This window comes from Myxine glutinosa, chromosome 7 (genome assembly GCF_964187855.1).
Source record: "Myxine glutinosa chromosome 7, kmMyxGlut1.1, whole genome shotgun sequence".
Taxonomy (NCBI): domain Eukaryota; kingdom Metazoa; phylum Chordata; class Myxini; order Myxiniformes; family Myxinidae; genus Myxine; species Myxine glutinosa.
In genome coordinates this window covers 78,265,598-78,285,428 of record NC_136267.1, presented here as the reverse complement: position 1 = coordinate 78,285,428, position 19,831 = coordinate 78,265,598, and the positions used below count along the sequence as shown (strand labels likewise).

At 44.5% G+C, this 19,831-nt stretch overlaps 1 protein-coding gene across 6 annotated transcripts in view; it reads right to left on the bottom strand.

The window, feature by feature from the left end:
- LOC137430568 (speckle-type POZ protein-like) overlaps nucleotides 1-19,831 on the bottom strand; it is a 307,794-nt gene that overhangs the window by 129,558 nt on the left and 158,405 nt on the right. For all 6 annotated transcript variants that reach the window (XM_078781905.1, XM_078781900.1, XM_078781903.1 and 3 more), the window contains exon 7: nucleotides 10,743-10,920. In XM_078781905.1, coding sequence (XP_078638031.1) covers nucleotides 10,743-10,920 — 178 coding nt within the window. The remainder of the gene's footprint in view (nucleotides 1-10,742; nucleotides 10,921-19,831) is intronic.

The following is a 19,831-nucleotide window of genomic DNA, read 5'->3' as shown; positions in this document are numbered from 1 at the left end:
ATGTGTAGAGCGCCCATCATCAGGACCAGCTTATCTTCCCCCATTGTGTCAGGGAATGACCACTGCAGCTGCTTAGCGATGGCATACAGAGGCTGGTCACCACCAAACACAGGAGTTTGACCAGGGTTGAGGGCCTCTGTGCCTTGCATTGTGAGATGCATTGCATGTTTCATCATAGAAGGTGTGGCTGCTTTGTCAGGGAACAGAGGTAGAACCCCTATCAATGCCTTAGGCTTCACAGAGTCATCACTCATGAGTCGGGAGTTGTAGCCTGACCAGGTGATGACTTCACCTTCTGGCAATGTGTCCTGTTTCAGCACTGTGGACACATGTGCCATCCAGGACTCATCCTTGAATTTGGCTCCATGTAGCAGATTATGAGATGGCCGAGAATTGAGATCTGGAGTACATGGTACATGCAAATCATTGCTTGAGAATTCAGCTGGCTGAACCACTGTGTAGGATTCAGGAAGTTGTGGTACAGTAGTGTCTGTAGGATCCAGCTCGATAGAGGGTCGCTGTACTCCTTGGTTGTCCCAAGACAGGTGGTTTGTCACGCTGATTGCTGTCCCATGGAACTCATCATGGGAGAAGTTACCTTGGTTGCTGCTATCCAAGTTGTCTCCATCAAAGGTCACGAAGACCCCACTACGGATGTTTGTGGGCAGCACAACTCCATCCTGGACAAACTGTTTGACGTGTGCTCGTGCCATGGATCACCTGATCTCCAAGACACGACTGCAAGACACAGAAACCCCAAAGGCATTGGCATTATTGATCTCTTTCTTCCGCCTACCCTCACCATGCAGCTTGAGGCCCTGGTACAAAGGGAAATGGGTCTCATGTTCTTTGTTGTGACGAATGTTGCTGGACTTTGTGGCATGATGTGAACCACTGCAGGTATTATAAATAATCTGCTGGGCAATGGCGCTTGCAACTCTTGCCCTGCCTTGTACCTGCGCCTGCAACTCCTCATTGCTCTGTTCACGCAAGATTGAGGGGCCCTGGAGCAGGATGTTGAGGAAGCTTCTCAGCTGTCCAGGGATGGGAGATGGCAGGGAATCAGAGGCAAAAGAACCAGTAAATGGTTCTTGCCTCTGGAGACAGCATTTCCTAAGTATTACTGCTGCTCGCATCAACAACAAAGCATCATCCTGACCTATCTGGGACTTATGGGCTTCAGCTATTAGATCTCCAACGTTCTGGTTGCTAGAGATATAGACTTCCTTGCCCTGGGAGAACTCTGTCGACTCAGGAAGCAGCTTCAGAAGATACTCCTTGAACCGTGTGGCATGTGGTTCCCTGGTATCAGAACAGGGAATTCCCTGTTGCTCCACAAGTGTTCTATATAACTGTCGCAAAGCAGACAGTTTGAAGACTGAGTCAGAGTCCTCGACTAAAGCAACAATTTGCGCAATGGCAACTGAATTGAAGTGAGGGGCAGGAGGACCTGCAGATGATCTGCGATCCTCAGCACGAGCTGAGTCTCTCAGGTGCAAGTAACACTGTACATGATAGTAAGTGTCACCAGCGTGGGCATCAGCTGCGTGGGCAATCAGTTTGCCCAGAAGATTGAAATTGTTGGTGCTCTGAGCCCAGGTCTTTAAGTTTGTGTCTACATTAAATGTTTCAACTTTACGTAGATTCTTTTGGTCCTGTCCCTCACATATGCAACAAGGAGACTTCTGAGGAGCAGAAGACACTGCAAAACTGGACCGTAGTTTCTTAGGTGAGTTTTGGTCACTAGAATCCTCTTTTTCAGTGAACCTCGTCAGGCGAGAGTTACTGCAGTAGGTTCTGCAAACTTTGTGATATTTGGCATTGTGTGTCTGAAGCGTCTTAGCAATGCCCTGGCCCTCATCAAGCTGAGCCCATGACACTTTCAAACAAGAAGGCATGACACCAATGGCTTTAAAACCATTCAGATCTTTCTCAATTGAAGCAAGGCCCTCTTCCGTTGGCGTCTGCAACCGTTCATCCTTTTCTTCTTGGCAGACACAGCAAAGCTCCCAGTTGATGGCATCCACCCTTGCCATCCACCACCAGTACAGCTAGGACTTCTATTCTCTATTCTTCTATTCTATTCTTCTATTCCCACAGCAGAACGACAGGCACCTGAAAAAAAAAAAAATTTAAATAAAAAAATTAAAATTTAAAAAAATAGTCAAACATAAAATTAAAAAAATGAAAAATTTCCTGTCAAGGCTACTGTCAAACAGACATCAGATTTAGAATCAGTGAGGTCCAAAACCCTAGAAAAGCGCTTTTAATTGTAATTATGTGACTTTTGGTTGGCTGGTAACGGAAAAGTCAGTTTTTGAGTGGCGGCCATTTTTAAGTGTCAAATATGGCGCTCCCATTGAGAATTGGCTTTGGCTCCCGGCAGATTTGAATTCAGCATGTCAAAAACTACAAGTGTGCCAAATGTCATGCTTGTAGACAAATCTGCACAATTTTTCCCCGAACAGACCAGACTAAAGTACAACAATACAAAATTGCAAAGAGCGGAAAAGAGAACACTCCAAACAGAAGGCGATAGCCAAGACATACCAGCAATGTCCAAGCGCACCAGATCACATTCACGATCATCGACAACAGAAAGTAAGGCACAGGAATTGTGTTTCTTCTGTGCCTATAACGTCGATGTTATAGGCACAGGACATTCCTATTGATTCGATTACTTGATGTTATTTTTGTGCAAAGTGAAAATATATCTCGGCAATTTCCCGTGTGTGGCGACGAATTTTTAATATATCTCGGCATTTTCCCGTCTGTGGACAACCTGCAGAAGCTGATGGCCTTCATGAAGCTACTATGTTGCCAATGGACAGATGGGTGCGGACCTGCGCAACCTTTCTTGAAGACACAGAACTGCTGGCCCAACTTAGTGTTGGTGACATGGTAGCCTTGGAAGCTAAGTACCATACCAAGTGCTTAGTGGGGCTCTACAATCGCGTCAGGAAGGCCAAGTCAGAAGGACATGAAGACACTGACCATGAGCGAAGGGTATCAGCAATCATATTCGCTGAACTGGTTCTCTACATTGAAGAGACCAGGTGTGATGAGGAGACAGCACCGGTGTTCAAATTGGCCGATCTCGCTCAGCTGTACCAGTCCAGAATGGAGCAGCTACAAGTAAAGGTCAACACAAAGGTGCACTCCACCTGACTTAAGCAGAGACTCCTAGCTCAGTTTCCCGACATGCGGACACACAACAAGGGAAGAGATATTCTCATGGTATTTGAAGAAGATGTTGGTGCTGCCCTCGTCAAAGCCTGTGAATTGGACAGTGACAATGATGCAGTCTATCTCGCTCGTGCTGCACAGATCGTACGTCGCCGTATGTTTGGAGAAGCCAAGCCCTTCAATGGATTCCCTAATAGATGCCAAGAGGAATCAGTGCCATCACATCTGCTTGCCCTCGTAAGCATGATCCTAGAGGGACCTAGTATAAAGGATCAGATGGAAGACACATCCCGTTCAGCACTTGGCATTGCACAAATGCTGAAGTTCAACAGCATTAAGCACAGGCGGAATCGTGACAACTCATCGTCACTCACTGTCAGACACAGTGCCGCTCAAGAGACACCAGTACCAACATACATAGGACTTATGTTGCACGCTCACACACGCAAGAGAGATCTAGTGGAGAGGCTTTCACACCTGGGCATGAGTATCTCCTATGACCGTGTTCTCGAACTCTCATCTCAAATGGGAAACAGTGTATGTGAACAATTTTACAGAGAACAAGTGGTCTGTCCTCCAACACTTCGAGGAAAAGTATTCACAACTGCCGCTGTGGATAATATAGACCACAACCCCAGTGCAACTACAGCAAAAGAGTCATTCCATGGTACTTCCATATCCATTTTTCAGCACCCCTCTTATACTGGTGAAGGTGTGGATCGAAGTGTTGTCATCAATGAAGGATTGGTAAATGCAAGCTCCAAGACAATCGGCCACTTGCCACAGTACTACACCGATGTTCCCCCTGTCACCAGCAATGTTAAGCTGTCCTCTGTCCCAGCTGCTAGATTAGCATCACTGAACCGAAGTGACTCCAGCCAGTTGCGGAAACATACAGAAGATGAAAATGTGTGGCTACACAATACAAAACAAGTCCTGGAAGACGAGAATGAGACACATCTTGGGCTGCATTTCATGCCAGTCGCCAGCCACCAGAAGCTTAAGTCGTCTGCCACAATGCTCTGCTACCATTGTTTCTGGACAGTGCTCACACAGTTGCAATGATCCGGCATTCAATGGATGTTGTGACGAAAGCCGTGCAGCATCTGAATCCTGGGCAGATACCAGTTGTTGCCTTTGATCAGCCGTTATTTGCCTTAGCCAAGCAAATTCAGTGGACGTGGCCGGAGGACTACGGTGAAGATAAGTTGGTAGTGATGTTTGGGGGACTCCACATCAACATGGCAGCTCTGAAGACATTGGGGGACTGGCTGCAAGGGAGTGGCTGGGTGAATGCCCTTGTGCAAGCTGAGATTACAACGCCAGGGACAGCTGACTCATTCCTGCGAGCAGTGCACGTCGCTCGAACAAGGAGAGTTCACCAAATCACCGCAGCAGCATTATACATCTTGCAACATCGTGCCTATGACCATTACTGTACGAGAAAAGCAGACGATGCACAAGATATCCTGAACTTCGATGATTGGTGCCGTCAGAAAGAAGACATTCCACAGTTTAAGTACTGGGCAACTGTACTGGAACTAGAGGTTTTGGTTCTGGTCTTTGTGCGTTCTCTGCGACAAGCATCATTCGCGATGTATCTTGATGCCCTGACAGAATTGGCCTCCTGGTTTCATGCTTTAGACCACACTAATTATGCCAGGTGGATCCCTGTTCACCTGAGGGACATGGCTGAACTTCCAACAAAGCACCCACATGTAGCCAGGAAATTCCAGGAAGGTAGTTTCACTGTGCAGAAGACGAAGAAAGTGTTTTCTACCATCGCAATTGACCAGGCACATGAACAAAATAATGCCGGCATCAAAGGAGATGGTGGAGCAGTTGGCCTCACTGATAACCCCAGTGCCCTGCGCCGGTGGATGATTGCGGGGCCAGAAGTTGCCCGGATCATAGAAGAATTCCAACTTGAGAATGAGAACTGGAGGAGGCTAGTGGACACTCGTCATCATGACCAGACACTAAGCGTGCAGACTGCATTCACCAAAGATGTCCAATCTCTTGTCAGCGTCATGGAAGAGCTTGGCAACCCCTTTGAGGAAGAAAGTATGGATCTGGTTGTCCTTGATACAAAGGATATCGCAGCCCCCGTTGCAGTTCAGGCAGTTCAGAATGTTAAGAGGATTGGCCAAGAGCAGTTCCAGGCTTTTACCAAAGAATGTCTGGTGGAAAGAACCAAGCCTATTTATGACACCATTCATCGAAACAACCTGAAGGTGTTCAGTAAGTCGGCTCCCAGAAGTGTCAGCAAGGGGAAACAGCAGGTAGTCTCACTCAAGAATGACTTACAACTTTTCTCTCGGCTGTACATAAGCTGTCAGACGAGAGACGGAAACCTTGATGAATTCTTTCGACATGAGAATCAGGCATGTCCTCCGTCACTCTCTGATGGAGGAAGCCTCCACCTTGGTACGAAAAGTGATCTACTCACATGCTTGGAAGCCATCTCTGATGTCCAGTCTGACCGTCCTGCTGCCACGAGCGTAGTTCTTGATGGAGCTGTCATCGTTCAGATGCTGAAGCCAGCTGCAGCCAAGAACTTCGATGAATATGCTCAACAGATATTCATTCCATATATGTCTACAAAGCTTCAAACTGCATCTCGCCTGGACTTGGTGTGGGACAGCTACCATGCAAATTCTCTGAAAGCAAGTGCAAGAGCAAAGCGTGTGACAGGAGTGCGAAGACGTGTGATGGCTGGAACAACCATACCGAGAAACTGGCAGAACTTTCTCAGAGTAGATAGCAACAAGGTAGATCTGTTCAATTTTCTCTCTGAAGTTCTGTATAAGTGGTTTGATAACGACAACAAACAACTGGTCATTACTAATGGGGAAGCCATTCTCAGCAAGCCAGCGCTATCAGATGTATCATCACTCACCCCATGCAACCACGAAGAAGCAGATAGTCGCATGATGTTGCATGCAGCCCATGCAGTCAGGCACGGCCACCATAAAATAGTGATTCGGACAGTAGACACTGACGTTGTGGTGTTGGCCGTCTCAGTAGCCCAGGGGTTTGCATCAGAAGATGAACTGTGGTTAGCATTCGGAACTGCCAAGTCTTTTCGGTACCTGGCAGCCCACGAAATAGCAGCTGTAATAGGACCAGAGAAATCACAGGCATTGCCAATGTTCCATGCCCTGACTGGATGCGATACAGTGTCGAGTTTCGCAGGGCATGGTAAGAAAAGTGCCTGGGAAATCTGGAGCGTGTTACCAGAACTCACAGCTGCACTACTAAAGCTATCTTCTGCGCCAAGTGATATACCAGAAGATGTCATGTACACCATCGAAAGGTTTGTTATCCTGCTCTACGACAGAACCAGTACATGCATGGGCATTGACAAGGCAAGAAAGAAACTCTTTGAAAAGAAGAACAAAGTTCATCTGATTCCACCAACCAAGGCAGCGCTGGAGGAGCATGTCAAGAGAGCTGCCTACCAGGGAGGTCATGTATGGGGCCAGACACTGGTATCAGCACCAGACCTACCTCCACCGACCAGCTGGGGCTGGGTCAAGACTGAGGGTGGGATGTACGAGCCATATTGGACAAAACTACCTGAGGCGGCCAACACCTGTTATGAGCTAATCTCATGCAAGTGCAAGAAAGGTTGTATGAGCCGATGCAAATGCAAAAAGGCTGCACTTGAATGCACTGCTCTGTGTTTGTGTGAAGGGGAGTGCTCACAAAATTGAGTTCCTGGGAATTGCGACAGCAACTTTGGCGGAAAATCTGTAGAAGAAACAGACTTTGACAGAAACGTTTCATCTGATAAATGTTACAAATATCCATCAGTTTTTTTTTGTTTTGTTTTTTTAATACTGAATCGAGGCTCGTGAAAGAGCTGACAACCACGAGGGAAAGACAGCACAGGGGGACCACGAGGGAAACACAGTACAGGGGGAAACATTCATTAAAACACATTCAACAAAAAGACATCCAGAAACACAGCACAGGGGGACCGCGAGGGAAAGACAGTACAGGGGGAAACATTCATTAAAATACATTCAACAAAAAAACATCCAGGAACACAGCACAGGGGGACCGCGAGGGAAAGACAATACAGGGGGAAACATTCATTAAAACACATTCAACAAAAAAACATCCAGGAACACAGAACAGGGGGACCACGAGGGAAAGACAGTACAGGGGGAAACATTCATTAAAACACATTCAACAAAAAGACATCCAGGAACACAGCACAGGGGGACCGCGAGGGAAAGACAGTACAGGGGGAAACATTCATTAAAACACATTCAACAAAAAGACATCCAGGAACACAGCACAGGGGGACCGCGAGAGAAAGACAGTACAGGGGGAAACATTCATTAAAACACATTCAACATGCAATTCCTCAACATTTTCCTCAATTTGTTCCTCAACATGCAATTGCTTTAGTTACTAGTATGTCATGGCTATGTTTATGTTTATGAATGATCCTTTCAATTTTAACAATTTTGAATAAATTGTAATTCTAATGACTGATATTTCATTTATAACAATGACAATGTTGAACTATACAACAATATTGCTTGTAACCTCAGAAATCATAAAATATATGCATAATAATGAGACATCTTCTACAGATTGTTTGTTGTTATTTTATCCAATAACTATTATAACAATCATGTAAGTGCCCCTAATTACTTGACAATCACTTTGCACAATAATGCAAAAGCTTAGAATGCCAAATATACTCAATTGTTGTCAGATAGTTCCTCTGCTATTGGCATGTCTGCACACACAGAATTTCCGAATTTAGTTCCGATTAATTAGCATAAGCGCCATTTTGGAAATTGGCAACCATTGGTGCCCAGGCCCAAATTTGAGATGGCCCAATATCTATATCTGTTTGTAATATGTCAGTCTACATGTGTACCCATTTTGGAGCTTTTATCACAATTTGCACAATGGTTTTGCTAAGCTGCCCCACTACTTTATTTTGCACATTAGCCAATTTTTTTTAAACAAAAACAAAAGTTAAATTATGACTGGGATTACGGACAGTAAAATTACAGTTCAGTACTTCGTGTAACCCCCACGAGCATTCAGGAGAGCACGTACACGTTGAGGCATGCTGTTCGCGAGATTTGCCAAAGTTTGGACAGGAATCGCTTGCCATGCAGTGACAATAGCCTGCTGCAATTCATGCACAGAGGTCGGCTGCTGGTCCAAGTGGTCTATTTGACCCGTTAATTCTGCCCACTAGTTCTCTATCGGATTCATATCCGGGGACATGGCAGGCCACTCCATATGCTCTACACCACGGTCAGCAAGAAAGTGTTGGATCATGCGAGCACGATGAGGCCGTGCATTGTCATCTTGGAAGACAAAGTTTCCTCGAAAGGCTGCACGAGCAAATGGAAGCAATGTTTCTTCCAGAATGGCCCTGTGCTTGAACTGGTTCAGGTTTCCATTCAGAACAACCAGGTCAGTTTTGCCCCCTGCATGAAAAGCAGCCCAAACGGTCACCCCACCACCTCCAGCTTGGACTCTTGGCACTATACAATCTTTGTTGTAGGCTTCATGCACTTGTCTGCGCACTCGGACGCGGCCATCTTGACGATAGACCAGAAATCTAGACTCGTCACTGAAGATCATGTGATTCCAGTGTCCTGGCTGCCATTGACGGTGCTCTCTGGCCCACTGCAATCGACGCTGGCGGTGTTGTCTGGTCAGGCGTGGCTTTCTCAGGGGACGCCTGGCACGATAGCCTGCTTGAACCAGTCGTTGGTTGACTAGCCTTCTGGATACAGGCACATTTGTCAGTTGCTGCCACTCAGCCCTTAGCCGATTAGCTGACTTGGTATGGCCATTGCGGACTAACCGGTGCAGCTGGCGATCATCCCTCCTTGTGGTTCTGCGGGGACGTCCTGGCCTCGGTATTGGAGTGGGGACACCCCTCTGAGCATTTAGTTTCAGGATCTTTGACACCTGACCTTGAGTGATGCCATACTGCCGAGCAATAGCACGCCGTTTCATGCCGTAATTTCCTAAAGCCACCACTCCATGACAAACAGCATTGTCGAGTTGACGGACCATTTCCAGAGGAAGCGGCAATAACTTTTGGAGACGTGCAGCAGTTGTTTTCCACTCATACAGAACGCAACAACCCTTGCATACCCGACTGTGAAACCAATCATCAAATGCACCTGTCCGTACATTTTGCCACGCCACCTGTGATATAATCCTGTTGTTGACTTCTTGCTGTGACAGACAATCAGTGACATGGTTCTTTCAACAAATAAATCACCAAAGTGTAAAAGAAACTCACCAGATTGATATACTGAGTTAAGAAAGTAAACCCAAGTCAAGAAAAAAAAAAAATTCCATATTAAATGCTAAGTCTGTATATATATATATATATATATATATATGCATATATGTATAGATATGCACGTTTTATATATATATATATATATATATATATATATATATATATATATATATATATATATATATATATATATATATATATACACATATATGTATAGATATGCACGTTATATATATATATATATATATATATATATATATATATATATATATATATATATATATATATATATATATATATATATATATACACATACATATATGTATAGATGATACACGTTTTATACACGCTGTTTTTTAACATCTTTAAGTTTAACATCTTTAGCTGTTTAACATATTTAAGTGATAGCACAGCACAGTGACCATGTTCCCTGCAATTTTTGATTTTACCCAGAAATATATAAGTAAATGCTTTGACCAGCACAATACCATTTCCAAAATACCTTTTTCAGAGGAAACAATAACATTGTAGAAAATTTTAGTTTTAAATCGCTTTCAAAAAAGTATCAAATAAAATGTTTATCTGACAAGATCATGCAGATGTCGCCTTTAAGTTGTCGAGTCCTCTTTCCTTTGGGATTAGTCCATGTTTGATTCGTAGTCTCACTATAATCTGTCAAATTAGTGCTTCACATGCAGGGCATTGCATCACAAAGTGTGACGTCCGTCAGGTAAAGGTTAACCTGGGTGTCGCATTAACTCACATTCATTAGTTTGTGGACGTTAAATATTCCAGTGTCTAATAAAGAGTCGGTAAGTTATAACCGGCAACCTGAACACATTACAAATTATTGCCCCATTCAGTCCAACATCAAGCCTGGTCAGCCAGTTCATGAAAGACACTGGCCAAAAATGTTGTATGGCTGACTCCACACAAAAGAAGGTGGAATAATTGGGTTCATTAAAAAAAGTAGAAGTTGTAGATCGTTGTGGAAGTCAAATAAAAAAGTCCACATAAACTTTGAACCGCCCTCGGATATCAAACAAATAAGCCTTTTATAATTGTATTCATAAAAATCATTAAGTTTTAAAGTGAATTTTAAAACTTTCAAATGTAATTTCGCCTCAAAAAATAAAATCAATCCACACATTTCTGTCAGTGAATTACTGAGGCAGCCAACATGAGGAATGAAGGACATAATGATGTTTTATATATGCAATATCCAATGACAGTCAATATGTTTCCATCAAGGTCTCACCAGCAAGTATGGCCTTGTGAGCATGGAAGCACTGGCCTCGAACATGTAAGGTACAGTCAGCCAAATGTCCAGTCTCCCACATTGCACCCATGTCCTCAGCCAGGTGGCAATCAGGAACACGGAATGCTGTACCACTCGTCTGACCAGAGACATTGACAGAATCCTGTACCACACTCACCTGACCTCATCAAGGGAAAGGTAATGGGATGAGCGGGGAGGGAATAAAAGAATGACACACCATTGAATACAGCATAGAGAGCAAAAACACAAATAGAAGACAATGGAAAGAGGGGCAAATCAAAGTGTCCGGGGGCAGGAAGAGGGGTAAGCTGAAGGGCCTGGGGGCAGGAAGAGGCGCAGGCCAAAGGTTCTGGGGGTGGTAAGAGGGGCAAGCCAAAGGGCCGAGGAAGAGGGGCAAGCCGAAGGGCCTGAGGGCGGGAAGAGGGGCAAGCCGCAGGGCCCGGGAAGAGGCGCAAGCTGAAGGGCCCAGGGGCGGGAAGAGGAACAAGCTGTAGGGCCCGGGATTGGGGAGAGGGGCGATCGCAAGGCCCCAGGGGTGGGAAGAGGAGCAAGCCGAGATCCCAGGGGCGGGAAGAGGTGGAAGCTGACGGATGTGGGGGCGAGAAGAAATCTCAAGAGCCTCAAAATATTTCAGAAAAACATAATGAAGTCACCTAGAAATAATGATTAAATTCTTACACTGCATTATTGGTGGTGCATGAGTAACTCCTATTTACACTATCTGCCCACTTTATGAGGACGTGCATTTTGTACCCTCCTGCATTTTGTATTCCTCCGCTAAAATTACAAATTGGATTGCTTTTACAGAGGCTATTGCACTACAAAAGATTTTTTTTAAATTAGTTTGATCATGTGACGTTGCTTGTGATATCTGACATCCCATAAATATGTGGGAGACAAAAAAATGCAAGCGGTCTGTAAGAAAGGAAGAAGGGTAAATGTGCCTTGCTGAACAACAAAGAAAGCCATGTCAAACAGTGTGAGCCAGACCATTATTTTTGATAAAGGTCATCATGTGCCTCAATGATTGGACTGAAGCTTTGCACCCTGGCAGCATATTTGTTGGCTTTACAGTCCAATGCATATTGGCTATTGTTGCAATTCTCTTCACTGAATGTATGCAGGTGCAAATATAAAGGCAAAACTGTATATATAATTAATATGTTATATATATATATACATACATACATACATATATATATATATATATATATATATATAATCGTTAGATTAAATAAGATGCAGACGTAGCTTCAGGACGTCGATCTTTAATTGTCGACAAGCTTTCGACCAACAAAGGTCTTCTTCTGAGTCTACAAAAACAGCAGGCATGTATATCAGTCAAGTATGTATGGTGATATGTGTGTGAGATGTGTGATGTGTGTAGAAAATGCATACAGAAGGAAGAGCCACGCCAAAGTTCACTCACCAGCCCCAAGTTCAACGGAAGTGACCGTTTGCGTTACAGTTAGGGTGCACGTGCATATACAAATATAGAGATATACATACATAAACACACAAGCATATATTCATATCCCATTTATATTCATATAATATATTTATATATTTATATAAATGACATATAAAGGTAGAATGAATGAATGAATGAATGATGAATGAATGAATGAATGAATGAATGGGTTACGGTTAACAATTTGATTGGGTTGATGTGGGAACATGCTTTAGTCATCAAAATTTATGCCATGAGGGACTTTTGTCCGAAGTTTGTGTATCCAAAAGGACTCACGTTTCAGAATCGTGGTGTGTGATCGATTTGTGATTGATTCAATGGCAGAGATCTGAATGTCATTTATAGAGTGATACACAAATTGTACTTTTGGATACACAAACTTCGGACAAAAGTCCCTCATGGCATAAATTTTGATGACTAAAGCATGTTCCCACATCAACCCAATCAAATTGTTAACCGTAACCCATTCATTCATTCATTCATTCATTCATCATTCATTCTACCTTTATATGTCATTTATATAAATATATAAATATATTATATGAATATAAATGGGATATGAATATATGCTTGTGTGTTTATGTATGTATATCTCTATATTTGTATATGCACGTGCACCCTAACTGTAACGCAAACGGTCACTTCCGTTGAACTTGGGGCTGGTGAGTGAACTTTGGCGTGGCTCTTCCTTCTGTATGCATTTTCTACACACATCACACATCTCACACACATATCACCATACATACTTGACTGATATACATGCCTGCTGTTTTTGTAGACTCAGAAGAAGACCTTTGTTGGTCGAAAGCTTGTCGACAATTAAAGATCGACGTCCTGAAGCTACGTCCGCGTCTTATTTAATCTAACGATTATTTATTCAATACAAATGAGACGCCCTGCTCGTACTTTGGAGTTTCTACTATTTCTTACAGTTATATATATATATATATATATATATATATATATATATATATATATATATATATATACATATAGGAAGGTTGAGATGTGAAGAGGAACAGGTTGAGATGGTTTGGTCATGTGTTGAGGAAGGATGAAAGTGACTGGTTGAGAAGAGTGATGGAAATGAATGTAGAAGGAAGTAGAAGACGGGGAAGACCGAGAAAGACTTGGCGAAAGATGGTGGAAGAAGAAATGTGGGCAAGGGGGTTAACAAGGAGAGATGCAGAAAATAGGGCAAAATGGAGAAGATTGTCATGGGGACCGCAAGGCTAACCCCCGCTCTAGCAGGGAAAATGGCCTTTAAAATGCATGTTGTGTTGTGTTGTATATATATATATATAATATAATATATATATATATATATATATAATATTATATATATTATATATATATATATATATATATATATATATATATATATATATATATATATATATATATATATACATATATATATATATATATATATATATATATATATATACATATATATATATATATATATATATATATATATATATATATATATATATATATACACATATATATATACATATACATATAGGAAGGTTGAGATGTGAAGAGGAACAGGTTGAGATGGTTTGGTCATGTGTTGAGGAAGGATGAAAGTGACTGGTGAGAAGAGTGATGGAAATGAATGTAGAAGGAAGTAGAAGACGGGGAAGACCGAGAAAGACTTGGCTAAAGATGGTGGAAGAAGAAATGCGGGCAAGGGGGTTAACAAGGAGAGATGCAGAAAATAGGGCAAAATGGAGAAGATTGTCATGGGGACCGCAAGGCTAACCCCCGCTCTAGCAGGGAAAATGGCCTTTAAAATGCATGTTGTGTTGTGTTGTATATATATATATATAATATTATATATATATATATATATATATATATATATATATATATATATATATATATATATATATATAAATAATATTATATATATATATATATATATATATATATATATATATATATATATATATATATATATATATATATATATATATATATAATATTGTTGCGGTTTTAGAACCCACACTTTTGTAAATAATAATCACTTGTAAATATGACACTTTCTTGTACATAAATTCTCAACATTAAAGGTTAAAGGTAGTCCCCTTAGTTAGTGCACAAGCAACACGTAAGCCAGCTTAGAAATTCCAGTTATTTCCTTATTATGTGTTTTAGATAAGGCCGTGTTTCCAATAGTTGAATCTGCGTTGCATCAATCAAATAAGGAGTAGGCCCTTCTGTTCATTTTGCGACCTCCCTCTCCAAGCGACGCCATTATAGTCTGGTGGCAAGAGTGGTCAACCAGACACGGTCTGCTATAAAAGGTTGTTTTATATGGTTGGATTCCTTAGACCCCCAGCAACAACTTCCAGGTGGACAACCTTTCCAACAGGCTACTGTAACTGTGCAATTCAAGATGGCGTCCAAGATGGTCGCCATATTTTTAAATCTCCATATTGTCGTCAATTGTTATCTTAGTTTCATGTGTAATACTTTGTTTCTCTGGTTTTCAAGGTCAGGGAATCTATTTATGATGGTTTCAGAGTGATATGATGTGTTTTATGCCATTTGTCTCATAAAAATCATGTGGGCAGAAATGTCCAAAACTGTGTGATCTGTAGTGGTGTGGCCATTGTGTAGTGTGCATGTAGTCTAGCATATCAGAAATTTGCATGTAGTGTAGCATATCAATAGCTTGCATGTAGGCCTACTCTAGTTGCTAGTATGCATAACATGGTGGTGGTTTTGCTGTTGCAGGTGATTGCATGAGAGGTACGATGATGACCCAGGCAGAGAAACGGGTGGTGGAAGGAAGCTTGTCACTGAAAAAGGAACCCAAGAGGAGACGCCAGGACACTGACATTGACTACACAAAATGCATAATATGTCAAGGACTTGGTGCAAAGGGACTATATAATATCACAACAACAGACAAACTAGTTTTGGCCATGAAGGCTCGACAAGATGAGACATTTGAGAGACTCAAATATGATTTGGCTACTGGTACATGGCAGACAGACAAAATGCCCAAATGGCACAGTAAATGTAGAAACTGGTACACGAATGAAAAGGGTTACAAACTTGCTGAAAAGAAGAACATTGGAAGCAGTGATGCTGAAGACTTGAACCAGCCTGGGTGCAGTACCTCTTCCCAGCATTCAAGGTTAACCAAAATTCAAGGTTAATGCCAGTGGTGGAGACGTCGATGTCGTCAACTTTATTGGCAAACACGAGTGCAGTAAAATACCCCCATCTTTATTCAATGAAGATGGAACCATGAGGGCTGCAGGTACAAAGGCTAGTCTAGTGAAAACACTGAAGGAGGAGACTCAAGTGACCAGTGCTGATATTCTGCCACAAGGAGACTGGAAGACGACAGTAGTGGTTGATGCAATGCATGCCATACGCCATTGGTCCTTCAAGAAAAATGAGACATTTGGAAACATTGCTGATCGCTACAAGGAGCAGCTGCTGAAAGATGTGCCTGCTGGCACAGCGATCATACATTTCTGCTGCGACCGATACAGTGAACAAAGCCTCAAATCAGCAGAACAGCAACACAGGTATGGCCAATCCAGGCAAGCAAAGGTGTTTGTGGTCAGTGAGCAGTACAAAGCCCCTGACCCACAGGAATTCTTCTCTGTGTCAGCTAACAAAGCAGCCCTTCTGAGTTTCTTGTGTGAGACATGGAGCAAGAGTGAACAGCTAAATCCAGCACTGGGCTCAACTCGCCTTTACTTAGGTGGAGGCTTCAATGAAGAAACCAAGAGCATGCTGGTCACTGAGGGGTCAGCCACTGACATCACTGCCTTGGAGTCTACACAGCAGGAGGGTGATACCAGAGTAATGCTTCATGCTATTTATAGTGTCCAGAATGAAGGTGTTGATAGGGTGGTCATTCATGGCAATGACACAGATATAATCATCATTTGTATCTACTATGCTGCCAGCATTCTGGAAGATCTTCCTGAACTGTGGGTAAGAACTGCTGCAGAGACATATCTGCCCATACATCAAATGGCTAGGTCACTAGGACCTTCAAAATGTCGTGCACTTCCCTTCATCCACAGCCTGAGTGGAAGGGATACGACCAGCTACCCATTCTTCACTGGCAAAAAGACCTGGTTGAACCGTAGCTATACCACCGACATAACTGAGCTCGAACACTTTGGTGAGCAAGGTCAGAACCGCAACCAGATCACATCAGACCTCATCAACCAGGCACGCAAACTTGTCATTGCTGTGTACACTAACAGATCTGATGACTTTGAGGACTGCGATCTTGGAAAGCTTAGAGCCTATAAATTCCTGATCAACAGGTCAACCATGCTGAAACTACTCCCACCAACAGAACATACATTCCTTCTACATCTACAGCGTGCAGCTCTTGCAACTATTATAGATAAGACTGCACATGTGGCCAAGCCTCAGCTTCCCCCATTTGTGGATTATGGTTTGGCTCTGGAGGATGGGAAACTAGTTCCAGTCCTGTCAACTCAATCAGCCTGGCTACAGACAATTACAAAGGCTGTTGCATGTGGCTGCACCAAAGGCTGCAACAGGAACTGTTCCTGTGCCAGGAACGTGGCCTGTTACATTGTATGTCGTTGCCAGGGATCAACCACCGAGTGCAGCCGAGTGAAATACATTGCAGCATTTGACAGCAGTGACAGTAGTGACAGCAGTGACTCAAACAGTGACAATTAACTGTATACCATCAGCTGTTCACATGGACACTTGTATTGCAGCATTATATTGAGTGGTAGACCTGTTCATAGGATGCAACATTGTGGCGTGTATCACTGACATGAATTTTACAAATATTTGCCTCAGCCATTTGGCTTGCATTCCAAACTGTGAAGCACATGCAGTAGTTCATTTCTCATGTAATCTGTTCTTGGTAACTAGTACCTTTCTGTACCGTTATTGTCTTACAACAACAGTAAACTACTGTGTATTGTTCTTGTAGATTTTCTGTGTCATGGTCGCCTTAAAATAATATATTAACATGTAATAAATATTAGGCCTAGTACATGGTATAAAACACATCATATCACTCTGAAACCATCATAAATAGATTCCCTAATCTTGAAAACCAGAGAAACAAAGTATTACACATGAAAATAAGACAACAATTGACGACAATATGGAGATTTAAAAATATGGCGACCATCTTGGACGTCATCTTGAATTGCACAGTTACAGTAGCCTGTTGGAAAGGTTGTCCACCTGGAAGTTGTTGCTGGGGGTCTAAGGAATCCAACCATATACAAGAACCTTTTATAGCAGACCGTGTCTGTTTTCACAAAAAATGGGGAGTTTGTCCCCTGGGTATTATGCGCCCTTACAGACGGTGCCTTATGTCTCTCCAAATTCTGTTACACGCCTTGGTTAGCGTTCGCTCAGGCGCCGCCATTGACCATGCGGTCGGCTCGAGGAAGAAAGGGGCGGAACCCCAGGAAAAATGTGTGGCCCGTCAACCAGCCGTCAAAGGCGTGGCCGGTAAGCCCTCGCCAACCAACCAGGGCTGAGGTGAGCTCGCTGGCAGGCGTGGCCTTTATGAAGCGCGTAGTAATCTTGGCTCACGTTATAAAAGCGCGAGCGCAAAGCCCTTTTACGGACTCGTTGGGAAAGGCGCTTTAGGAACGGACTGGAGGACTGCGCACGCTGGCAAATGGACTTCTTTGGAAGGACTTGTGGGGAGAGCGCATTGTATAAGGACTGCGTGGAGACGGCTGATTGTAAAGGACTTGTTGGAGGCGCGCCTATTGTGAGGGACTGCTTTTGATACGGAGCGCACAATGGAAAAGGGGGGGACTCACTCGTTGGCGCTGAATGAGAATTGGAGAGAGAGAGAGGGAGCGTTTAGCACAACCGTCCATCTGTTACATACGCTAAAGGACACGAGCCCCCCCCCACCCCCCACCCCCGCCATATGTAAGGTCCGCTCGCGTCGAACGATATGCGCGAAGCTGCCTGCCGGGTTCTCGCACACGGAACCGGAGCCTCACCTGGAGCCTGGGCCCCATCGCCTGGACCATCTACCTGGACCTTCCACCCTACCAGCTGTCATCCCGTGTGAGTGTGTATGTTTGTCTGGGTTCGTAAGTTAAGACTGTGTAGTTAGGCCTGCCCTGTGTCCTTCTCCTTCTTCTTCTTCTTGTACATTCTTTCCTTTCCTCTTCTTTTTGGTTGTATATAAATTCACCTTGTTCTTTCTTGGTTTTTCCCTACTCCGATCGCATCCGTCCTTTCTTTCAATTGGGTAACTGTGGCACGATTTCGGAACCGCTAGAATCGGGTTTAGTCTTTGTTAATAGCTCGGATCGCGGATTGCTAACCGCTCGGCAGTTTCCATCTTATCCGTGGTTCGAACGGGAGTTATTCCCTCGTTTCCGGCGGGCGTTGGTACATAGGTAGCAGCGAGCCCCTAGGCCGAGCAAACCCTACCTAACGCCGGGAAGGACGTTGTAGCTTCTAAGGACTCGGGACGGCCAGCTTAAAAGACAAGGGGATTAACCCCCCCTTGATAAGGGGAGCGCCGACCCCTGAGATCCGTAACAATATAATATAATATTGTGGGAGCTGTGCTCGCACGATAAAGCCAGACAAAATGGACGACACAGGAACGAAGTTTCACCGAGCTATTTATTTAGCTCAAAACCAAAGAACTCAAAAGCACACTGAATCCGCCCCTCGAACGGGCGGCAATTTACAACGCAAACTGACCACACAAAAGCCACGCCTCTCAGGCGGGGCGTGGTATGCAAAATAGGTAAGTCACGCCTCTCGACGGGGCATGGTATGCAAGGCGAGTGTTCGCCCGAGAGGGCAAGTCTGGACATGCCCGGGCGAGTCCGGACACGTGACCGCTCACCGGTTGCGTCATCGGCCGGTGCACGGTAATTGTCTCATGCTTCCGTTAACCGCTACATGCGCCCCCCCCCCCCCCCCCCCCCCCCCACAGAATTAACCTGCACCGGGAGAGTCAGTTTGAGGGGGTCCTGATGACCCGGCCGAAACGACCCCTGGTGATTCGTGTGGGGGTGGTCGGCGGCGTGGCGGTGGATGGTCGGGCGGGGGGCTTGGTTGACGGGGGACGGCCCCGTCGTGGAGGAAGGGCCAACCGTGGAGGTTGGTCGAGGTCCAAATGGGCCGGCTTGAGGCGGTCGACGAAGATGCGGTCCGGCTTGCTGCCAATGTCGACGATGAGTGACTTGTCGTCCCTCTGCAGGACCTGGAAAGGCCCATCGTACGGCGGCCGGAGCGGTCCCCGGTGTGCGTTGTGTCGGATAAAAACGTACTCCGCAGTGCAAAGTGCTGGGGGGACGTGGAGTTGGGGGCAGCCGTGGTGGGACGTGGGTACGGGGTCAAATCTCCTGGCTGCCTCCTGGAGGTCCGAGCGTTGGCGAGCCGCGGACCAGGGGCCGGTGGCGTCAGGGATGAATTCGCCCGGCACGCGCAGTGGCTGGCCGGAGACCAGCTCGGCGGTGGAAGCCTGGAGGTCCTCTTTAGGGGCCGTTCGGAGGCCCAATAGGACCCACGGGAGCCTGTCGGCCCAACCGTCGTCCTGAAGGCTGGCTCTGAGAGCGGCCCTCATCGAGCGGTG